This window comes from Pelodiscus sinensis, chromosome 3, assembly GCF_052426305.1.
Source record: "Pelodiscus sinensis isolate ZL-2025 chromosome 3, ASM5242630v1, whole genome shotgun sequence".
In the NCBI taxonomy this organism is placed as follows: Eukaryota; Metazoa; Chordata; order Testudines; family Trionychidae; genus Pelodiscus; species Pelodiscus sinensis.
The window spans coordinates 22,823,064-22,847,517 of NC_143054.1; the positions used below are offsets into that span (position 1 = coordinate 22,823,064).

At 44.2% G+C, this 24,454-nt stretch overlaps 2 protein-coding genes across 3 annotated transcripts in view; one reads left to right on the plus strand and one right to left on the minus strand.

Annotated features, from left to right (window-relative positions):
• Positions 1 to 14,999, minus strand: part of GEN1 (GEN1 structure-specific endonuclease) — a 58,465-nt gene extending 43,466 nt beyond the window's left edge. The window contains exons 1-3 of the mRNA XM_075923454.2: positions 14,865 to 14,999; positions 6,658 to 6,864; positions 3,738 to 3,924 (exon numbers count right to left, since the gene is read on the minus strand). Of these exons, the coding sequence (XP_075779569.1) occupies positions 3,738 to 3,924; positions 6,658 to 6,818 (348 nt within the window). The 5' untranslated portion in view covers positions 6,819 to 6,864; positions 14,865 to 14,999. The remainder of the gene's footprint in view (positions 1 to 3,737; positions 3,925 to 6,657; positions 6,865 to 14,864) is intronic.
• Positions 15,000 to 15,002: 3 nt separating this feature from the next.
• SMC6 (structural maintenance of chromosomes 6) overlaps positions 15,003 to 24,454 on the plus strand; it is a 118,013-nt gene continuing 108,561 nt past the window's right edge. The window contains exons 1-3 of one of the 2 annotated variants that reach the window (XM_075923451.2): positions 15,003 to 15,171; positions 16,950 to 17,107; positions 20,193 to 20,310. In XM_075923451.2, the coding sequence (XP_075779566.1) occupies positions 15,003 to 15,171; positions 16,950 to 17,107; positions 20,193 to 20,310 (445 nt within the window). Of the gene's footprint in view, positions 15,172 to 16,917; positions 17,108 to 20,192; positions 20,311 to 24,454 lie in introns of both variants that reach the window. The other variant, XM_075923452.2, reaches the window with a different exon arrangement.

Here is a 24,454-nt window from a genome sequence, read left to right on the forward strand (position 1 = left end):
TAACATTCCTCTACATCTATCAACAGTCGGGATCAATCCAAAGTGCAGAGCGTTCGTTGGTCCTATGTTAGTAGGATGGAATAAATGGGTCCAAGTGATGAATACGTCTCCCATCCATTCTCGAGGCAGAAGAGCAAAAAGAGATGGAATAGCGAAAATTATGGGAGGCATAGGATCCAGTTTAGGACTCATTACTACAGCGAATCAATTGAATATGGCCCGAAGGATGTCTACACTGTCTACTAGCTTGTCAGACATGACTCATCCACTCAATAAAGCACTATTATCATTGAATAAGATTCAATTAGATGTCACTAAAGTGCTACCAGTATGGTTAGATATACAGGAACAAGACCATCGTACTATAATAGGCGTAATTGGATCGCTACAAGCCAACCTATCTTTGGCCATAACCTGTGTGCAAATACAAGCAGTGTTAATTGATCTCGCCAAAGACATCATACGTGATAGTTTATCAGGGAAGGTACCTGTAGAAATAACCAACTTACTAGAAGGGCACGTCAATGATTTCGAAAGAACACATACGGAATGGTGGTCCGTATTAGATTCACAATACAATCCCGAACAAGATGTGTTACAACTAGTGATTCTGACCATCCATGAAGCAATTGAAGAAAGAATTTATCCCATTATCCCATTAGGTTTGTTCCTTAATCACACCATCATGCTCCCAATACATGATCGCGTATGGGCTTACTTCCAAGACGACACTATCCGGACTGTAAATCTACAAGCCTGCGTCGAACAAAAAGGCCTGGGCTATACATGCACCACTGGATTGTGGGAAGAGACCCATTTATGTTTAAATTCAGAAGAAGGGGAATGTCACTATGACTTGCACCCCTCTACCACTGAGGTAAACCACTCTGTCATAGTACAAACCAGTGAAGGATGTATATGTGTGCGCAGTTTGTGTCCCACCTTCACTGTAAACCACTTTTATATTGTAAATGCCTCTGTAAAAGCTAATTTGTGTATATGTGGTGTATTTCATGTGCAGGGATGTGATGTCGAGTTGTCCTTATTTGAACCATCTCACGAGGATATCACTATAGACATTCATATGGTGCGAATAATCGAGCCCATACACATTGGTCCCGACCTTAACATCGTTCAATCCCTATTACATCACGAAAAATTAATTGGCATGGTCAAAGAAGTAGAAGACACAGGGTCAAAATTAGGGATAGTAATACAACACACTGTTCAAGGTATCAAAAACATTGGGAAAGCTATACAAGAGAATAGCCAAGCCAAATGGTAAGAGATAGATTTAAGTAATATATCTGTTTCATCTTTTCTTAGTCATCCGTTAATTCTGTGTATTATTATACAAGGATATCTCATCTTACATGTTTATATTTTAACATGTTGTATCTGTAAAAAATCTCAAGATGCGCACCAGCACAAGTTATATAAGTTTAACCTGCCTACACCAGAGGTGTAAACTATTTTGTAAATATAGTTTAATTGTTGTTAAATAGTGTTGAATCATGATAGTCTTGGTCCATCCTGTGTATGTACACCGACTATCAAGGAGGGGATATGTTACCCTAGAAAAGGGGGGCTGTATTATAGTTTAGTTTAGTGGGCTCCATTTTGAAAGAGACAGTTTCTTTTCTCTACATGATGGAGGTTTTTCCCGCTAACCTGTTGATTTGCACACGGCACTACCCTGTGCACCCCTCTCAAGCAGGCTGTGCACCCGTTACTATCTGGTGCACTCAGCACCAAAAGAGGTGCACTCAGCACCAAAACCACTGCACACAGCCCCTAAGAAGCTGCACTCAACCCCTAAGTTCATTAGCATATTTTTCTTGCCTCTGGGCCAATAAGAGCCCTGAGGTATCAGGGGCTTGGGTCCTTGGATTTTCCCCAGCCTTGGTTTTTTTTTTTTTGTGGTTGTTGTTGTTGTTGCTCCTTGTATGGTTTGCCTGAAGCTTGGATACCATCTATGTAATCAGAGGCCTGGACTTTTGAACTGTGCTACCCTTGTGTGGTAAATACCCACAAGGTTTTCCTGTCTGCACTGGTCACTGGAACTGGGACTCTCTTTCCTGTCATCTTTATTGGATTACTCACCTACTGGAGCAGACGGTGTTGTCGAAGGACAGATCAGACTGTGTCCAGAGGGAATTCCTTTCCAGATCGAGGATCCATATCGGGGTCGTCTCTTCACAGAGGACTCACTACCGTGGGATCTCCCTGCTTGTCCTCCCCAGAGGCTTACAAATAGCCCGAGGGTTGCAGGTCGCAGGCATCGATCGCCTCAGGCTTTGTATATACCTTATGTATTTAGGGAACTGTCCTATCTCCTTTCTTCAGGTTAGGGAGGGTTGGTTTGTTGAAAATTACTAACAACTGTATATCTGTTCCATTATTTACTCAAAAATACATGGTTTGGCCCTAAATTGTGTATGCCTGATTTGTGGCTAAAGATCCACCGGTGATTAGATACGGCTCTCAGGACGGATCTCTCTTCTGTGTAGGGACTCCCTCTCCCCTTTTATATCCACTCCATCGGCCATTTTGATTTAATTGTTTGTCCACGTCCCTAGGGCAACACCTAAGATACAACTGCATTCTTTATCAAGCATTCCCAACCAATAGGAGCTTTGGGGGCAGTGCCTGCAGGCAAGGTTAGCAGGCAGAGCTTGGTAAATTTTGGCATCCAGAAACTCATTTGAAAGTAGACTTGAAATTCTGACCAAACATTTTCACAGCTAACTGAGTTAACATTATTATTTGCTTGGTTAGTAGACCTAGACTAGGAAAAAAGTCTACTATGTTATTTAGATAGTGAGTAAAAGTGTGCTGGATGCTTTAGAAATATATGCACAGGTATACATAATACTAATATGTTTATTAGGTAGATACTAAAAAATTTAAAAACAAAAAGGCTTAGGAGGAATTAGATGGCTTGAGAGATTGGTAATGATATACAGAGCCTTTTATCTCATAATCATTGATCAGAATCTAGCACAGATCAATAATGACCAGAGAGACCTGTCATGCAACAGCTGTTAGAAGCAGTGCTGGAATTTCAAGTCTACTTTCAAATGGGTGTCTTGATGCCAAAATCACCAAGAAAATAGTCTACCTTTTCACCACCACCAACAAAGGGATCAAGGAATGGAATAGAGTAACCGGAAGTGATTACTTCAGGTCAGGTTTAAGGCACATGAAAGGAATAGTGAAGAGAGCTTGCACCAATACTACCTATGTAATGCCTATTGTATGCATAACTGGAGAATAATCTCCAGCAATGTCAATCTAGAACTATTAACATGTATTATATTCACTTAGTATTCGTTGTCAATATCCATACTTCGGGATTTAATAGAAATGTATTGAGGAGACTATCAACTGTATATAGACTCGAGTGTGCATAATGATTTTACATGTACTAATTCAAATCATAATTCTGCATTTGACTGCCATCATTGTGTTCAGCGCTATGGAGTACATATGGGAACATGTTGTCCAAAGAAGTTTATGTAAACTTCACAAAAGAGTTAATAAAGTCTTATTACAGCAAATTTTAAAACTAATATTCAAATGTAAAAAGATGCAAATTTTGGGAGGACAAATTCTCAGAAATTACTCTATATAGATTTTGCATGTGTGTCAGATTTATTGTACATTCTTTCTTTTCCTATTTTTTTCTTCTCTCCATTCTCTAATACCAAAATTAATGAAATGTGTCTGTCACTCACCTCTTTTAAAACTGATTTAAAATAGGATCTCCCTGTTTTTGTAGACCTAGGTTTTTTTGAAGACCCATAGCGGAGCTCATTCCTCTTACTCATTGTGTCTGCTTTCAGTTTTGGGGCATCCCCTTCCATCACAAACACTAGTTTGATTTCCATTGAGGTTAAAAAAGAGAGTCGAAAAAATAGATTTCTGTATTAAAAAAGTAAATAAACATGGTCACTGAAAAGCTTAGTTATAAATTAAGCTCCATGACAACTAATGCATGTAATCTAAATGGAAATTTCAAGTTGGTCAGAACTACGTAATGAAACTTAGTTTCAAACCAGGAAACAAAAACAGCAAAAGAAGCACCTTAGAGACATGCAGATTACAGTTCTACCCCAATGCTCCTCCACCCACCCAAAAAGATTTGTTGCATAAATTGCAAGGTTTGTCCCCTGGAGGCTAGTCTAATTTGCCCACAGAAGAGAGTCACACTTTCAGGCTGGGTCCAACTCAATTTTATTGCTTGCAAGCAAGGTTCGGCTAAGAAGCTCAGTGTTCAAAGCAAAGCCGACCCTGGGCGTTGGCTAAGCATCCTTTTTTATAACTTTCTTGGACTTTCTTATCTAACTTGGTATGTTTTGATTTGTTAGCTTAGCTTCATGTTGCAGTGTAATTGGTTAGCATACTTCAACTTTATTCCACTCAGTAACGACCACCAGTATAGCTTACTTAAGCAATTAACAAATTTCCCTGACTCATATAGTACATGCAACCTAGTTTTTGAGAAATGGGTCTGAACAGCTAGTTCGTCTTTTTACTACAGCTTCTAAAACATGCGCAATCAGCTAAATGATACGTGCTGTTTCAAGCTTAAGCAATGCAAGGGGGAAGAAGCACACTTAGTTTTTACTACAGATTCTATAGCTGCCATTTGGAAAACATACATAAACATATCAGAAAACATTTCAAACACTTTGGATTGCAAGGCTTTGTATGGGTATAAACAGAAAGAGGTTCATTTTGCTATTGACTTATTACTGAGAAGAATTTTAATACTTTTTCATGAATTCTGCATTCTAGGAATTCATTTTTGTTCAGTCTTCCAAAAACTGGCTTGAAATTTACCAGCTCATGCACAAGATCTGACCTTACATGACCTCAATAATGCTGATAAAAGGGTATTAGATGGAGGGAAATGGACATTCTGTTAAATTAAATGTTAAAATATTGAGAATATCTTAAATGCTAAGATGATCAGGGTGGTACAAAACTCATACATAAGAAATACTGTGTTTTAAACTTACTGACATTTTTTTCTCGTGGACAAGAAGAATTTTACATCTTTTAGAACTATTATTTTGCATATGACAGTTGTACTGAGCAGGCACAACAAGCATACATTTTTACTATAATCTATTGATTAGACACTCAAAAGCAGTGGAATCAATATTCAAGTGTGTTAGATTAATCTGAAAAAATTACCCCTTTAAAGTATTTAATATATTGCCCAAACAGGGTGAGGAACTGGCATTTCTAGAGATAGAAGCCCTCCATTTAAGTATAGAACAAATATTGGTGCAAAGTATCCCTAAAATGGTTTAAAAATGTATTTCAGTCCTATTCCCATGAAAGCTTGTCAACACTGGTGAAATAATTTATTTTTCAGACTCAGGCAGCCTTTAATTACTCTGCTGAAAGTTCTTAGAAGGGTGCCAGTTAAGGTGATATGTGGCATGTAGGCATATCCTTTAGAAAACTGACTGATATTTCCACCCCACTGACACAGAGTAATAGCTTTCTGTTACTAACATGATTAGTAATTAAGATTTGACTCAACAATGCTAGCATTAACTGCTGATCAGCTAAGGCTATATTTTTGAAAGTGGTCAGCTATATTGGGTCCTTTGTATGAGATGTTTCAGGTGCTATCAGAAAATGTGTATCCAGAATTCCAAGTAAAGTCAATTGGAGCTATGGATTCTTACCATTTCAGAAAATCATCCATAAAGCTCTTGAGTTATGCACACAAAATCAGAGAGATTTAAAAGTCACCAGAGATGTAAAAAGTCAGTTAAAAATGTAACCGTGTAACCGGTGAAAATCTTAGTGGTTACACATGCTGTGATCTCTACAGTAGAAAGCTTAACGAAGCTTTCTGCAGAACCCACAGCGAATCCTCCCAGGGAGTCCTACTGGCTCCGCTCCTGGGAAGGAGGCTACTCTGTTGCAGCGAAGCCACCTCCTTAGGAGTGGAGCCAGCAAGAACTGCTGGTCCTGCTCCTATGGAGGAGACTTCTCTGCCCTAGTGAAGCTGCTGCCAGGGAGCCAGCCTGTAGCCGCGGGGGAGGGGGGGAGCTACCATGGACAGAGCAGCCCCTGCCTGCAGTAAGCCCTGCAGGTCTGGAATCATTAAGCATTACCAGTTTACAGCGATGCAAAAGTTAGCTGGGTAACTTTTCACATCCCACGGGTTACTTTTAAAAGTAAAATTCTAGTAGTCTATAGCTCCACATGTCCTTTTTTTCAGTCCTGGTTGCACAAGTCAGTACTTGGGAGTTAGTCACTTTGATTAATTAACAGATTGATTTGGGTGCAAGCTTTCGTAGGCAAAAACCCACCCAAATCTGTTAGCCTTGAAGGAGCCACAGGACTCCTCGTTTTTCTACATACAAACTAAAACAGTTACCCCTCTGATATTTGATTAGTTTGTTCTTTGAAAAAGCACCAGAATAATGTCAACCAAATATGTAAATACTTCTCAAGGCATTTATTATAGCTCATGCAAAATGATCAGCATACCTCAAATAAACAGTTAAAACTATACGATAATATGGTCTACCACAAATACCTTGGCATAAACCCTGGGAACAAAGCACCAAATGAGCAAACTATAATCTTACAGATTCAAACACCTATTGGTTACAAAAAAAAAAGTACCTAAGATGAGGCTTCCTGACTAGTCCAATCATCTTTTTAACAGACTGTGCTTCACACACCCATACGCTTAGATCAACAGCAAGGGTTTTTCCCCTGAGAGTGCTCAGATGAACGTATTCTTTCACAGGCTCCAGGATCTGCCATAGATTAGTCACTCCCATTGTTCTGAATTCCTTCTTGCCAACATGAGGGCATCAGCTGTAAAGACTAAACAACACAAAGTTTTACAGCTCAAAATATAGAATGTGACAATGGGGGGAAGAGGATAAGTGCTCTAAGTATTTCTAAAAATAAATGTTAATGAATAAGTGAATGACATAATCAAGCCATCTAAATATTTAAAGACTTCAGTTTATAGACCCCTTGTTTAATGGATGAGCTCCTTGTAGGACTTTTATTATAAACAGGCTACAGTGCTGCCTAAACAGAATGGTTCAGCTACAAGAACGCAGATGCATGATATTGTGTCTGTCTATTCCATAAGTGAGGGGGAAACTGCAGTTCATGCTCATTTTTTACTTCCTGAAGCTCCTATTTCCATTTATGAATGACTCTTACAGAAAGTAGTGTTTTTTGTCTATAATCAGAAAGACACTAGGACATAATATAGCAATGGTCATTTATACCAGCTGAATATATTGAGTGGGATACATTCCCTCGGTCTCCGCTTATGACTTTAAATTCTTCCTTTTATCAACAGGAAGGAATGGGGTAAGGTAGGGATGTAAGCGACTATCCAATAAACAAATCGGATAGTTAGCTAGTGACTAAGGATGGTAAGTATTGGGTAACTGAGTAATCAAATGGTCGATGCATTTTTGCATCGACTATTTGATTAGTCGATAGGACATCTTTATCTTTGAAGTACAGCAGCAGCCCTAGGGCTTCTGCTGTACTTCAAAGTTGAAAGCGCCAAAGCCCGGAGTCAGCTGGGGACTCCCTCGCTGACCCTGGGCTCTTTGCGGTGCTGCCACTTTGAAGTAGCCCCTTTTTCTCCCCCCATACCTTGCTGCTTGTATCTGATAGAGGCAGAAAGGGGTGGGGGGGAGAAGCAACTAGTCGACTATCCTGTCGACTATCCGATAAGCATTTGCTTATTGGATAGTCAACTAGTTCTTCACATCCCTTCTAGTGACTTGACTAGTCACTTTCCCCCTCCCCTTGCTGCCTCTATCATAGAAAGGCAGTAGGGGCGGGGAGCAGGATCCAGTGCTGGAGGAAGCTGGCTTAAAAGCCAGTTCCCCCCAGCACTGTCTCCATGGGGAGAAGGGGCAGGGGCACAGTGGGGAACTGGCGGGGCTTCCGCCTTTGAAATTTAAGAGCTCTGCTCTTGCTACATTTCAAAAGCAGAAGTGCTGCGGGAAGCCTGTGGCAAGCTGGGGACTCAAAACAGTCTCCTGTTGGCCCCACACAACCTGCTTTTGAAATGTACAAGAGCCACAGGAGACTGTTTGAGGGTGCGTCTAGACTACAGGCTTTTGTCGATAGAGGCAGATACTGTCGACAAAGCCTGTTGAAAAAGAGCATCTAGATTACAGCCAGTTCTGTCAACAAAGCAAGCCACTTTTTCAACAGACAGTCTAGATGCTCTCTTTTGAAAAAGCACAGTGCGGATGCAATAGCACCTTCTTTCCAACATAACTCTGTTGAAAAAAGGCATTATTCCTCATAGAATGAGGTTTACCACTGTCGACAAAACTGCCGCATTCTGTCGACAGAACACGGCAGTAGTGTAGACGCAGGTATAGTTTTGTCGACGAAAGTCCGCTTTTGTTGACAAAATCCTGAAGTGTAGACACACTCTGAGACCCCCGCTGGCCCCACACTCCCTGCTTTTGAAATGTACAAGAGCTGCGGTGGAAGGGGGGGAAGAGGCGCCCTTATTGATTAATCAAATAGTCGATGCAAAGAAATTACATTGACTATTTGATTAGCTGATTAATGTAAATGTACCATCCTTAGGGGAAAGGTTATCAGATTTCCTTTTCTTCCCTCTTTCTCCTCTTATTTCCTATCTTCAGCCCTGACTGAGATTCCTTTCCAGTGTTGTTCTCTCTTTCACCCTTTGCCATTCTTAAAATATCAGCCTTTTTCTCATGTCTATTTCTACACCTCAAGGCAAATCTATTCCTTCTGGGAGAAGAAGGAATACATTTTCCTTATGCTTATTTCTCCATTTCAATATGAAAAAGACTTAAATAGAAATGATATTTTAAAATTACTTTTGGTAATTGTTTATCAATGTTTATTTTACTTCCAAAATAAAAAACATCTCTTGTCGAAATGACACAGCAATCAGGTTATACTGTTGCAATAAAAAAATTGCTTATGCTTAGAATTTTGCACTACTTATGAGAGCAAAATGTGTCCCTGTTGGTCAGTAATTCTCAAACTGCGGTCCTTCCAGGTGGTCCACAGCTCAAGCTCAGACCTCCCCTTCACCCCCACAGCTGGGAATCCACACTGGTGCTCCAGCTTCCCTCTCCCTCCCCCATATGGTTGAAGCGACATCGCTGGCTTCCCACTGGGGCAGGAGTGGTGGGGGTGGGGAGAGAAAACCCCGAGCCTTGCTGCGTGATCTGGCTCATAGGGAGGAAGTGCTCCCTTTCCCCCCCTCCCCGGCTGAGGCAACAGCAGCATGCAGGTGTACTGCCTGGAGGCTTTCCCACTGCTCCTATTGGCTAGCATCTAGCCAATGGGAGCAGCAGGAGGCTACGCCTGGGAACAGCATGGGAGGCAAAGACAAGTGCCTCCCTACCTCCTCATGCCCAGAGCCCTGCACTCTCAGGCCCCTCATGCACCCTCCTCTGCCAAGACCTCACACTCCCAGCCTGCTCCTGCACGCTCCCCCATGGACAGACACCCTACTCCCAGCCTGCTCCTGCACCCACCCTTGCTTCTGCACCCAACCCCTTGTCCATACATCCTACTCACAGCCTGCTCCTTCACCCTACCTCCCAACCGGACCTCACTCCCTCCTGCACCCCACCTCCTGCCCACATCCTGCACCCCCATTCCTCTTGCTGGCAGCCCAGTTCTGCACACGGAACCCCTCATTTTTGTCCCAACCCCAGAACCTAGGGGGTTCCACAAAATCCACTAACCCTGGAACCCCAGAAGAGTAAATCTGGCCTTCATGGAGCCCAGAGCCTCAGTTCTCCCTGTCTCTCACTCTCCCCTGGTGGGGCTGGAGCACCAGAGGAGTGAAGTGTCTCAGTTGAGGGCCACATCAGTGAGAGGAGAGGGTTTTTAAAAAAAATTCTCACTTGTGCGATCCCCAACTGATTTTTCTGTGGGTCAGTGGCCCCTGATCCAAAAAGAGCTGCCCACCCCTGCGATAAAGAAAGAAAACATGGGAACCTTTTCCATTGAGCATAAATTAATATTTTACTTTATTTAAAATAAAGTTTGATTAACTTCCTCATGTTTGTTTAAGCACTTAATCTGTTTAATAATTTAAATTAATTCATTCTTTCTTACTGATTAAATTAAACTGTTCTCCCTAGCTGCCGCACTAGCAAAATGGCTCAGGCATAATTATGTTATTAACAGTGAATTTCCATTAGCAACTGATAGTCCACTGAAAGTTTTGCATGAAGCCAGGTGGACCATGGGCCAAAGTTTGAGAACCACAGCTCTACCTCAAAATCCAATTAACTAGGAAGACAATTGTGCAGAAGTTTGGATACAAATGAAGAATGCTGCCATCTAGTGGTCTCTTGAACACATGGCATTCACAGAAAAAGCATATCAGAAACCGTGCTAATGCAACACTGACACATGAATATAAAAGCCCATATTCAGGATTCAGTGAACTGTTCAGTCATTTTTTTGCTTTCATTGCATCTATTCTAAATTGTTCTAATTAAAAGGGTCACATTCTTCCAGTAGATGGTCCATAGCTCTGGAATTTGCAGTACCTAGATCTGTATGAATTCACTCTAATCAGTGGCTTGATTTTCAGAAGTGTAGAGTTCTCATTTTCCTTTGAACTGAAGCAGGTTTTTGGTGAAATCACTGAGTGTTCTGGATGATTAAACCCACTTTATCCCCTGCATCTCCCATCATGTTACTTAATTAGACTCCTACTTTTAAGTACTCAAGCTTAAAAATGCTACCTTGTTTGCTCTTAAGCAAAGGTTTTTTCTACCCACTTTTGAACTCAAAGAGCTGCTGTTTCTTTTCATAAATAGGAAGGTACCCAGTTGCTTTGCAGTGGGAGCCAATATAATTTATCAAACAGGCAAATTTAACAAGAGAAAAAGTACTTGCCTGCTAAATTGTAGTACTACATCTGGCAAGAAAACTATCCCCCTCAGCAACAATTTTAACAAGGACTTCAGAATTTCAGGAGACATAAGTTAAATAAATTGGCACTCTTCTGCAGTTTTGTATACCAAAATGGGCACAGAAAGAAGTGGCCCATCTGAGTGCAAATCTGGAAAAAAAATGTTGTGCTACCTCTTATACCAGGAAGGGGAACGTTAGGCCCAGGGACCACATGCAGCCCACAGCTTGTCTGGATCTGGCCCCCGAGACTTGGGCACTGGAGCACACACAATCTACTAGTCTGGGTCCCCGAAGGCTCTGGTGTGCAAGGGGAATGTGGGAAGTGTCTCTCTCCTTATTTGGGATCCACGTCAATAAGGATTTGGGGTTTTTTTTGCTTTTCACTTACATGCAGCCCCCGACTTATTTTTCTGTGGGTCAATAGCCCCCAACTCAAAAAAGGTTCCTCGTCCCTTCTTATACTTTAAAAAAACCTGATGTTGTGAACAACAAAAACAAGGATAGAAAAGGGAAGCTGATATATTTTGCCACTTGAGAAAGCACTTAGGGATGTTAAAAATCATAGGGAAGCCATGTACCACTGAAAATCTCAGTGGTTACATAGTTACCCACACTGCCAGCTCTGCAGTATAAACCGCAGGTTTATACTGCAGAGCCTACAGCAACATCTCTGCTCCCAGGCAGGCCAAGGCTTTGCTGTGTCTTGGTTCCCTGAGCCAAGGCTTCTCTGAGTCTAACCGACACTTAACTGATAAGCATCTGTTTTACTGGTAAAATGGTTAGTTCTTTACACTCAGACATCCCTGGTGAACACAGCTGAGCCAGCAACTGGAACTGCAGGGCAGGTTTATTGTAGACTTCAAGGCTGGGCTGGAACCCAAGCTCTGGGACCCTCCCAACTTGCAAGGTCCTGGCACCCAGACTCCAGCTCAAGCCCAGAAGTCTACACAGCAATGAAAGAATCCTGCAGCCCGAGACTGAATGGCTGGCATGGGGCAGTTGTGAGTGTCTAGTTGCTGTGTAGATATGGTCTTAGAGGCAACCATTTGCTAAGTAGTAGCTTCAACAGTACATACTTACTCAGAATAAAGATGTTTTAATACTACACAAAAATATTCTTATTTTTTGCCACCATAATATTACTATTTTCAACTGCTACCTTTAAAAGAAATCCTTGAATAGAACATTCTGTAGGGAGAAAATGAACCTTCTTATCTCGTAACTGGGACTTTCAGCTTTTCTGGGAAGTGAACAAGACAACGCTTAACAAAAAGGCCTTTTGATGTTACCATTTGGTGCCTATAAATCAGTCTATGTTTCTTATATTTCCTATAACCTTTGTGCCAATTGATTTATTAGTACCATGATGACATAGCACACCAGTATTAAAAGGGAGCATAAATGTGTCAAAATATTTCTAATTGCATACACATGAAAAAGTAGCTGACTACAAAATTGTGGCTAAGACAATTTACAAAATGAAAAAAAAAGTCAGCGCTTCTTAATGCCATAGTAAAATATTAATTTCTAACTTGGAAAGTGATTTTTCCTTTCCATGGCTTAAACAAAGTATATTTGTTGCTGAAGTAGGTAGATGTGCCATAATAATTTTTGGAGGTTTTTCTTTCTGTCACTCAAATGACTTAGGTGCTGATCCAGCTGGCAGAAAACTGTATGGGGCTCTTTGCAAAGACCCATCTGAATAAATTTTGTTTCTAGCCCAACGTTATCCCAATTCTTCCATTCCACCTTCTGTATCTTATGGAAGGTAAAAACCTTCCTAACTGAACCTTATTTTTCTCCACATTTGTAAATCATCCTAAAACACTGTTAATCTGATAACAACAACAAAAACAAAATAAAACAAACAAAAACCAACAAAACTTAGAGAGTTCAATTGGCTTTGGCAGAAGTTGCAATAAAGGTACTGACATCAGACCTAGCAGTTTTACTTGTGAACCAGCTTTTAAGATTAGAGACAGTAAGTCTACAAACAATGAATATTTTACATTATTAGAATTAATTCAATTAGAACAAATAAAGTGCTTAAAATAATAAGTAAACGCATTTACAGTTGATGAGAGTTAATGGTTTGCTTCAGATATCATCTGACTCTACACAAATATATCCAATAAACTTTGGTGAATGTGCCTCAGTCCTGCCCTACAGTTTCCCAGCCCTTCATATCAAGATCTCCAGATACAAGAGAGTTTTGCAATCACCTACCATGAACTACAACTCTCACTCTAATTCCCTCTGGGGCTCTTGTACATTTCAAAGGAGGAATGCAGAATTCCGTGTGCATCCACTGACTTCCAGCTGCATCCCCAGTGGTGATTCTTGTGCATTTCAAAGCCATGGAGTCAGGGTCCATGTTGCGCTGAATGCCACGCGGAGCTGACCCCGGGCTCCATGGCATTGCCCCTTTGAAACTGGGGTATCTGGGGAAATGCCATGCAGAACCCAGGGTCAGCTGGGGAGTTCCCAGCTGATTCTGGGTTCTGCTGAAATGCTGCGCATAGCCTGGGATCAGATGGGGAGTCCCCAGCTGACCCCAGCTCCACAGAGCTGCCCCTTTGAAACGCCAACATGGCATTTGAAAAGGGCAGTGGCTGTACAGCTGATCCCCAGCTAAGCTGTGCAGCGCTGCCCCTTTAAAATGCTGCCTCAGCATTTCAAAGGTGTGCGGCACCGGACAGAGGCATTTCAGTGAAACCTGGGATCAGCTGGGTTGTGGAGAAATGCCGCTTGGAACCCGGGGTTAGCTGGGGAGTCTACAGCTGACCCCAGGCTCTATGGCACTTCGGTGTTTTAAAGAGGCAGACCACACAGGTGAGCCATGGATCAGCTGTGTAGTGGCTGCCCCTTTGAAATGCTGCCTCAGGGTTTCAAAGCAGCAGTGCTGCACAGCTGATCTCCGGCTCAGCTGTATGGCGCTGCCACTTTGAAGTACCCCTTCTTCCCCCCCACCCTCTTTGCTGCCTCTATCAGAAAGAGGCAGCAAGGGAGGCAGGGAATCGATTAATCAATTAGTTGACTGACTATCCAATAACCATTTGCTTATCTGATAGTCAACTACTCCTTAACATCCTTAGTGGGAGAAAGAACCACTATGCAGCTTTTACCATAGTCAAGCTGTGGCTCCCTACAGCTGCCTTGGCTCCAGGTGCCAGCCTTAGGGGCAGGAAGTGCTGCGTGGCAGGAGGGAGGAGAGGATCCTGGTCAGGATCCATAGCAAAATTTGGTGGTCATGGCCCCATTTATTCCACTACCCCAGCGCAGGTATATGAGGTATGGGGAAAAATGCAGCCAGAACCTCAGCAGGATGTTCTTGAGGGACTGCAACCTGCTGACCACTGGCATAGAAAGTTCCAAACATTTGGGGGTCATTCCCCCCTTTCTTCTGTCCACCCTATAGGAGCCAGGATGGGGGGAGGAGACGACACACAACTGGGAAAAGGGGATGGGGACTGTGGCTGCAGATTAGGGATGAAAAATCCATGTAATTGCTTAACTGGTTACACACGATACCACAGAGGGTCGGATAGTTTAAAGTCACCAGGATACGACCGTGGGTGGAAGTAAATGTGGGATCCGGACCTGGGTGTGGGGGAGGGAAGCGGAGAGGGAAAGGAACAACCCGGGCGGGGAAGGAGCGGAAATGTGAACTTGAGTCTGGGGCAGGGAGTCCCCCTCCGAGGGACAAGAGATGGGGAAGCAGGAAAAGCCGGGGGGCGATAGAAGGGGTACCGAGAAAACCGGACTCGGGGATGAGAAGAGCGAACCGCGCAGGCGCGGTTTGGGGATAAGCGGACCAAAGCGGGGGGTGTGGAAGGAAGATGAGACGAGGGTCCAACCCAGGGGGCTGGGATCTGAACCCAGGTCCCAGAAGGAACAGACCAGAGCTGGGATCCCACCTGTACAGGCCACGGCAGCACCACGTCCCGCTCCACAAACTCTATCACTCCAGCCTTGAATTCGTATTTGGCGCGGGAGCCTCCCTCCCACCTTTGCTCCCGGAAGCGGCTCCGTCGCCGCAAGATGGCGGGCCGCGCATGCGCGCGCAGGAACGCTTTCTCTTTGCTGCCGCCACCTACGAGTGGCTTGCCGTTCAACCGCCGGGGCTGAGCAGCGCGGAATCGAACGCTGGGGCTCGGAGCGGGTTTAAAAGCTCAACGGGTCATAACGGTTCCTGCTGCGCCTCTCCTCCCTCCTGCCCGCGAGGTAAGGGGGTGGCCGGGGAGCCTCTGCTCCTCGCGCTGGGCGCGGGGCTTTGCAGCAGCGAGTGCCAGGCGGTCACCGTGTCCCTAGAATGGGGGAGGGGTCGCGCCGCTGCCGCGCAGCGCGTTAGGGTGATGTTCGTGGGGACCCCAGGGAAGCACCAGCGTGGCCTTGCTAGGGGCTGGGGCTGGATCAAAACTTGGTGCCTTGTACTTTTTCCGCAGCCAGCTAGATCCTGGGAGCCAAGGGCTCCATGGCGCTCAGTGCTGCCCAGCCTAGAGATGTAAAATCCCGTTTCTTAGTTAACTGGATACACGTTATGTTTGACTGGCCCCACGGGGCCGCAGCAGCCCCTTACCTTCGGGTAAGCTCCGTAACCACTAAGCATCACTGGTTAATCATTCTCACCGCTAGGGACTCCAGCCGTGGAGCAAGACAGGCCCCAAAGAGCCCACCAGGCGTGGGGTAGATGGATGTAGACCAGTGGCTCCAACTTTTTGAAGCATATGGACCCCTTTTCAATCTATTAGCATTTTATGGAAACCCACCCCCAGCAATGTAGCTGTGCCTGCAAGTCCCTCAGCCCTCTCAGGAAGCAGTGTGAGCTGAGGGACTTGCTGGCTGCCAGCGCATAAGTCCTTCAACCCCGTACTTACCACTTTGCGAGAAGCAGTGCAGGTTGAAGGACATGCTGGCTGGAAGAGGCTCCATGCATTTATTTTAATTTCTATTTTAAACTTTCCTTGGACCACCCCCGTCTCCTCCAAGGACAATCCCAGAATGCTGGACCACAGGTTGGGAGCCACTGATTTAGACAGACTCCTAGCTTCCAAGGCCAGGAACACATGACTGCCGAGTACTGGCTCCCATTGCAATTAGAGCACAGCTTTAGGGGAAAAAAACCCCAATCCTGACTTCAGAACGGTCTGCCATAGAGAATATTTTGTCAATGCCTGTGAAAGAGTCAACAGTGTTATGGCTCTCCTGGGATGAAGGGAGCTACAGATTGGGTCTGGCTGGGGAACAGTGAGGAGAAAATTTTTGCTTCTGGATTGACAGTGAAAGAAGGCAGTTTTCAAAATGTACTTAAAATGGGTAGTACTTGGGAAATTGTTCTAACATTTAATTAATTACTCTCCCAGTAATTTATACTTTATTTCCAGCTTAAATTAGTGTGGCTTCCATTCCATTGGATTGTATTATACCAGTTGTGGGCAACATGTGTCCCGCAACACCTTTTGTTTGCTGTTGCCCCTACATAGGGTTGTCAGACTTTGCCGATTTTCATCCGTAGTTTTTTTCCTACTGGTATTATTAAAGTGGAATGCATGTAAAGCAAGGGCATATGAAATGAGGTGTGTGATGATTGTACACAGCATTGAAAGCAATGTGCTCCCTCTGCATGCAATCAAAGTACTGCTCTGCTTCAGTTGGCACCTCTCACAAATTCTAGGTATGTAAGCACAGTTAGCAAAACTACCTTATCTCAGGAGACTTATCTTGTGGTTGTCATGGGGCCAACTGAGATGGAGGACCACTCACTTAGCAAGTGTCTTGATGGTCTACTGAGAGAACCACTTGTATGCACTTAGGATTTTACTTGTACATGTGCTGAGTAACTTCCCTTGCTGTGTTAACTTTGGATATGTTAAATTATTCTAAGAGTGGTAATTATGTATTTTTTTTAATCTAAAACTACTTATAATCTGCCATGACCTGTTTGTGTTCTAATCTGTTGGTATTTTTCAGTTCTCTAACTGGAACTTAGAATTTATCTTAAGTTTTTCCAGAACTTATGGGAAAGAGAAAAGAGGAAAGTTTTCCAAAACCTGGATACCATAAAAGGCCAAGACAAGAATATACAGATGAATCTGATGATGAGCTTGATGAAGAAGAATGTTCACAGTTGCAGTCTGACAGTAATCCAAGTTCTCAGTCGGTAAGATGTATGTCATGTTAGAAATGACTTTTTAAAAAGAGAAAGAAGAGAAATGGTATAAATATAGCACACTCGATGGTTCTGATATAGCATGAGTGTCTCTGTAGAAAGATGAATATGGAAATAAAGTTACCAGTGATGTTTCTGTCATTCCTTCTTCTGTTGTCCTCTGCTACATTTGAGCAAAATTCTGTTTTCTGGAATAATTTTTTTAGGATGCTATCACCATAACGATCTGTTCTTCGTATTCATTCACACGTGCTAGACAGTTGCTTCCAGCATTCAGTTTTGAGCCTTTTATAAGTTCCACAGCCTGTTGCAGTCCCTACTTCTCTTTTGGAAAAGACAGTAAAGATTGCTATTTTTAAATAAAGAAGTGGGCTGTGCCCACAAAAGCTCATGATATCATCAACGTGTTTTGTTAGTCTTTAAAGTGCTACCAGACTATTTGTTGTTTAAGTTTATCCTGTACAGACTAACTCGGCTACCCGCTGAAGCTTATTTTTTTTAAATGCAACTAATAATTTTGTGTAACACATACTAATCCTAACTAAACATTGTTTAAAATTAAAATCATAAGTTGTACTGGCAGCCACAATCAGTTGCATTATAGGGAATGACTACTGAGAACAAAAAATATAGGTAACCAGTTAAAGGAAATAAAATGTTTGGTTAATTATCCAAAACCTAAACCAAATATGTTGTGCAAGTTGTGATTTTATATTGCACAAGTTGCGGGGGGTGAGGGGAATATTTGAAAGACAGATGGGTGTCTCGGAAGGAGCAGTTGGAACACGGTAGCTTGTTAAATATATCCTAAATAATTTGTGAAACGGTCAAAATAGAATTGCTTTAGAAATATGTTTTTCTGTTTAGGTAGTAATTTAAAATATAATGAGGAGGAGGAATGGTATACTTATTGCTCTTTTAAATAGTTGAGTCCTAATGAGATCAATATTTTTTTCTTAAAATACCAGAAGAAATGCTCTTCAAATGTAGTGCTATCTGTTGGAAGAACATAAGTTCTAAAACAAAATATGTATCAACATTTTGCCAATGGATTAGCCCTTCTGTGTCTAAATTCAGCCCCTTCTTCCCAACTTTACATCAGAAGTTATTGAAAAAGAGGAAAGATTATTCTAAAAAAAAATTCCTTAGATTATATGAAGAATATTTTTGCCACATGAAAACCTAAATAATCAAAGCATGCTCATGTAAGATGTTTGACTGGATAACTTAAAGGCGAAAAACTAAGGCTATATCTACACTGCACACTTCCTTTTTGTACCTACATGCCATAATGAAAACCAGACTGCCTTCGCTCTGCTGTGTTTGGCCACGCATGTCCCCAGTAATGAGGAGGTGCTAGAGCCTTTCGCCAACTGTCTCCCTGCTGTCAGAGACTTTCCCTGGTATGGGGAAAGACTCCCAACCGCTGGACACTACACTGTTAAAAATGGCAGTATTCATGGGGAGGCACTACTTGGGCAAGTAGAGAGCCCTGTAGAGTACATATTCAGAGGATTAGGACCTACAAAGTCACTCACCATCTACACTGCTTTTTATATCTGTGCTAGAGGGATTTCTGTGATGTATATGTTCTACCTGCCATGGAAAGGAGTGTGCAGTGTAGATGTACTCTAAAACTGTCTTTGATAAATGATGCATTTGGATAATTATTTGCATTTAATACTACATTATGACTGTATTATGCAACCAAATTTAAAATTTCCATACAGGCAGTCCCCGACTTACGCGGATCCGACGTATGTTGGATCCGCAGTTACGAACGAGGCTTTTCTCGCCCCGGAGGACACGGACTGCGGGACCTCGTGGTCCCGCCGCCCGTGTACTCCGGGGCGATAAAAGCTGCTCCGCGTCTCCCTGGTCTGCAGACCAGGAAGACGCGGAGCAAAGACGCGGAGGGGCTCGGGCAGCCCAGGCGCGCCTGGGCTGTCCCGCTGCAGGCGTGCTCCAAGGCTTTGCTCCCCGTCTTGCTGTAGACCAGGGAGACGGGGAGCAAAGCCGCGGAGCACGCCCGCAGGGGGACAGCTCAAGCACGCCCGGGCTGTCCCGCTGCGGGCGTGCTCCAAGGCTTTGCTCCCCATCTCCCTGGTCTGACCAGCAGACCAGGGAGATGGGGAGCTAAGCCTCGGAGCACGCCAGCAGCGGGACAGTGCAACGCGCCTGGACTCTCCCGCTGCCCACGTGCTCTGCGGCTTTGCTCCGTGTCTCCCAGGTCAGCAGACCAGGGAGACGGAGCAAAGCCGTGGAGGACTTGGGCGTCCCCACCCCCGTCTCCCTGGTCTCCTGGGAGGGGGGGGAGTGCAGTTAGTGCACTCTCCTCCCCCAGCAGACCAGGCTTTTCTTGCCTACCCCTGGGGTAGAGCAGCTGGGGGCTGCCGAGTTGGTCCTGCAGCGCTGCTCCGGACCAACCCGGCAGCACCACAGCTGCTCTGCCCCAGGAGTCCTGATTCAGCCGCTGCTGGTCAGTTTCAGCAGCGGCTGAATCAGGTCGCCTGGGGCGGTGCTGCTGGGTTGCTCCAGTAGCGCCGAGGAGCCGCGCTACTGGAGCAACCCAGCAGCACCCCATCTGCTCTGCCCCAGGCGTCCCCAAGTCAGCCGCTGCTGAAACTGACCAGCGGCTGACTAAAGGAAGCCCGAGGCAGAGTTGCTCTGCCCCAGGCTTCCTGGAATCAGCCGCTGATCAGTTTCAGCAGCAGCTGACTTGGGGACGCCTGGGTTTCTTAAGTTGAATCTGTATGTAAATCAGAACTGGCATCCAGATTCAGCTGCGGTTGAAACTGATCAGTTCCAGCAGCAGCTGACGCCAGTTCAGACTTACATACAGATTCAACTTAAGAACAAACCTACAGTCCCTATCTTGTACGTAACCCGGGGACTGCCTGTATTGTTGTGTAGCGTATATTCATCATCAACTACAACCTTCTATCTGTTTGTTTTCCTGTTTTGACTGCAATAATATGTGTGCTTTTTGCTACCGTTGTCATTTAATCACCAGGTTCTCATATTTTTCATTAATTTTGAGTGTATGGTTTATGTAATTTTTATGATATTTCTGTAGACTTCTGGGGAAGTTGGGATAATTGAAAGCATCCAATTGAAGAACTTTATGTGCCATTCAATGTTGGGGCCCTTTCGGTTTGGATCCAATGTAAACTTTGTGGTTGGAAACAATGGAAGTAAGTATTAATTTGCTCTTTTCTCTAATTAGTATTTTTGGCGACTTATTCAAAAACTAAAACAAATACAGTAAAACTCTCTTGGTCCAGCATCCAATGCTCTGGCATTCCTGATGGTCTGGCACCATCGGGAACCCAGAAGTGCTCCAGGCAGGCGGACAATTGGAGCTGCTCTGTGCCCGGCTTCCCCGATTCAGGCGCTGTTGAAACTGACCAGCAGCTAATCGGGGAAGCCAGGGGCAGAGCAGCTAGGGTGCTGCCGGGTTAGTGTGGTAGTGCTGCCCCTCGGGGCTGCGGGATCAACCCGGCAGCATCCCAGCTGCTCTTGGGGACACCTGGGACAGAGCAGCTGGGGTGCTACTGGGTTCGTCCCACAGCACCAAGGAGCGGTGCTACGGGACCAACCCATCAGCACCCCATCTGCTCTGTCCCAGGCCTCCCTGACTCAGCCACTGCTGAAACTGACCAGTGGCTGATTCCGGGAAGTCCAGGGCAGAGCAGCTCTGCCCCGGGCTTCCTGGAGTCAGCTGCTGATCAGTTTCAGGAGCGGCTGACTTGGGGATACCTGGGGCAGAGCAGGTGGGGTGCTGCCGGGTTGGTCCTGCAGCGCCGAGGAGCAGTGCTATGAGACCAATCCAGCAGTACCCCAGCTGCTCTGTCCCAGGCGTCCCCAAAAGAAGCTGGGGTGCTGCCAGGTTGGTTTCGCAGTGCCGAGGGGCGGGGCTACTGGACCAGCCTGGCAGCACCCCAGATGTTCTGCCGCAGGCATCTCCGATTCACCCACTGTTGAAACTGACCAGCAGTGGCTGAATCAGGGATGCCTGGGGCACAGCTGGACTATTGGAAGGGGGGCCATGAGGGATTTGGGGTGGCATCCCCCCACCCCAGACCCCTCATAGCCCCCCCCCCTTCCGATAGTCCTGCATATTTGATAATCCAGCATGCCCTGGGTCCTAATGGGGCCGGATTATCGGAAGTTTACTGTATTTTTCTAAATATTTAGAGCCAAAGTTAATTGAAAAGTCTCTTTAACTACAGAAAAATTAAACAATTATTTATACATACATCTGCTTTTTCATTATCCTGTTTATCCCTAAGACAAATAGAGAGGTGACTGTATGTTGTGTTTTTAATTTAGTCATACAGTGTAATATTGATTAATGGTTACTTGTTATATGGTGATTTCAAAACAACTCAAAATTAGTTTTGATTAACGTTCTTTTTTGTATATGTGTTTCTTAGCTTTCAGACAAATTTTACTAGCATATAATAGTAATGTTTTAAATTAATATGTAATAGTATCTTTCTATTGTTTTTAAAGAAATAACATGATATTTTTACAGGGTGAAGTGCAGTAAATAAAGTGTATTTGCAGCTTTCTGTTCGTGTTTGTTTATTAGTACTTCGTATTAAGGATGTTAAAGAGCGGTTATTTGGCTAATTATGTAGTCGATACAATTTGTATTGACTACATGATGAGTCAATAAGGGGGCTGCTGCAGTGGGGATGAGCTCCAGGAGCTGGCTTGAGCTGGGACTGAGCAGTCCTGGCTTGCGCTGACTTTGGACTTCTGTGGTTCTACATTTTAAATGTAATAAGAGCCTGGTGGCTCTTGCTACATTTAAAATGCAGAGGCGAAGCAGTCCCGTACGTGTTTTGGCTGTGGCCTGGACTGGATGTGGACAGGGACCGCTGCTAGACTAGCCTCTGCCCGTGGCCAGCCCAGCCTGCCACGAACAGGAGCTGTTTGGCTCAGAAGCTTCCTTGAATGGGTGCTGCTTGGCTGCAGCAATCCCTGTCCGTGGTAGGGAGTGGGGCAGCTCCCCACTGGGACACTGGCAGATAGGGGCTGCTTCTGGAGCAGCCTCCCCTATCCCGGTGGAGGGGCAGGAGGGGCGGCAGGTGGCACTGCAGAGACGGTGCTTTGGGGAACTGGATTTTAAGCTGGTTCCCCCCAGCACCAGTGCCTGTTCCTCCCCTCTGCTTGCTCCCTCTCAAACAGGGGAAGTGAGTAGTTGCTTATGCTTATTGGCTAGTTGAGTAGTCAACTACTTGCTTCTATCCCTACTTTGCATCATTTGCCAGCTCAATAAATGTTATCAAAGCTCAAGAAAGAATCTTTCTGAATCTGTCAGATACTTGTGCATTCTGCCGTGGATCTGGCTTCATAGCCTGTTTGGAGTTTTGTTATCCATTCTGGATCTGCTGTAAGTTTTTATAGAATCATAGGACTGGAAGGGACCTCGAGAGGTCATCGAGTCCAGCCCCCCGCCCTCAAGGCAGGACCAAGCTCCGTCTACACCATCCCTGACAAATGTCTATCTAACCTGTTCTTAAATATCTCCAGAGAGGGAGATTCCACCACCTCCCTTGGCAATTTATTCCAATATTTGACCACCCTGACAGTTAGGAATTTTTTCCTAATGTCCAATCTAAACCTCCCTTGCTGCACTTTAAGCCCATTACTCCTTGTCCTGTCCTCAGAAACCAAGAGGAACAAAATTTTCTCCTTTCTCCTCGTGACACCCTTTTAGATATTTGGAAACCGCTATCATGTCGCCCCTTACTCTTCTTTTTTCCAAACTAAACAAGCCCAGTTCATGAAGCCTGGCTTCATAGGTCATGTTCTCTAGACCTTTAATCATTCTTGTCGCTCTTCTCTGTACCCTTTCCAATTTCTCCACTTCTTTCTTGAAATGTGGCGCCCAGAACTGGACACAGTACTCCAGCTGAGGCCTAACTAGTGCAGAGTAGAGCGGCAGAATGACTTCACGAGTTTTGCTTACAACACACCTGTTGATACAACCTAGAATCATATTTGCTGTTTTTGCAACAGCATCACACTGTTGACTCATATTCAACTTGTGGTCCACTATGACCCCTAGATCCCTTTCCGCCATGCTCCTTCCTAGACAGTCGCTTCCCATTTTGTATGTATGGAACTGATTGTTCCTTCCTAAGTGGAGCACTTTGCATTTCTCTTTATTAAACCTCATCCTGTTTACCTCTGACCATTTCTCTAACTTGCTACGGTCATTTTGAATTATGTCCCTATCGTCCAAAGAAGTTGCAACCCCACCCAGTTTGGTATCATCTGCAAACTTAATAAGCGTACTCTCTATCCCAATATCTACATCATTGATGAAGATATTGAACAGTACGGGTCCCAGAACAGACCCTTGCGGAACTCCACTTGTTATCCCTTTCCAGCAGGATTTAGCACCGTTAACAACAACTCTCTGACTATGGTTATCCAGCCAATTATGCACCCACCTTATCATGGCCCTATCTAAGTTATATTTGCCTAGTTTATCAATAAGAATATCATGCGAGACCGTATCAAATGCCTTACTAAAGTCTAGGTATATGACATCCATCACTTCTCCCTTATCCACAAGGCTTGTTATCCTATCAAAGAAAGTTATCAGATTAGTTTGGCATGACTTGTTCTTCACAAACCCATGCTGGCTATTCCCTATCACTGTATTACCTTCCAAGTGTTTGCATATGATTTCCTTAATTACCTGCTCCATTATCTTCCCTGGGACAGACGTTAAACTGACTGGTCTGTAGTTTCCTGGGTTGTTCTTATTCCCCTTTTTATAGATGGGCACAATATTTGCCCTTTTCCAGTCTTCTGGAATCTCCCCTGTCTGCCATGATTTTTCAAAAATCATAGCTAAAGGCTCAGATACCTCCTCTATCAGCTCCTTGAGTATCCTGGGATGCATTTCATCAGGACCTGGTGACTTGCTGACATCTAACTTTCCTAAGTGATTTTTAACTTGTTCTTTGTGTATCCTATCTTCTAAACTTACCCTCTCTCTGCTTGTATTCACTACGTTAGGCACACCTCCAGACTTCTCGGTGAAGACCGAAACGAAGTCATTGAGCATCTCTGCCATTTCCAAGTTTCCTGTTACTGCTTCTCCCTCCTCACTGAACAGTGGGCCTGCCCTGTCCTTGGTCTTCCTCTTGCTTCTAATGTATTTTATATAGTGTGATTATCTCTTTGATTGTTCTACTTTCACCCAGAGTTAGGCTGTTGCTAATTTTCTTCACCACATTTTCATAGAAAGCCTTCTCTTATTTGATAATTTGTGGAAATGTCTTATCTTCTGTTGTAGCGTTAACATATCAGTGT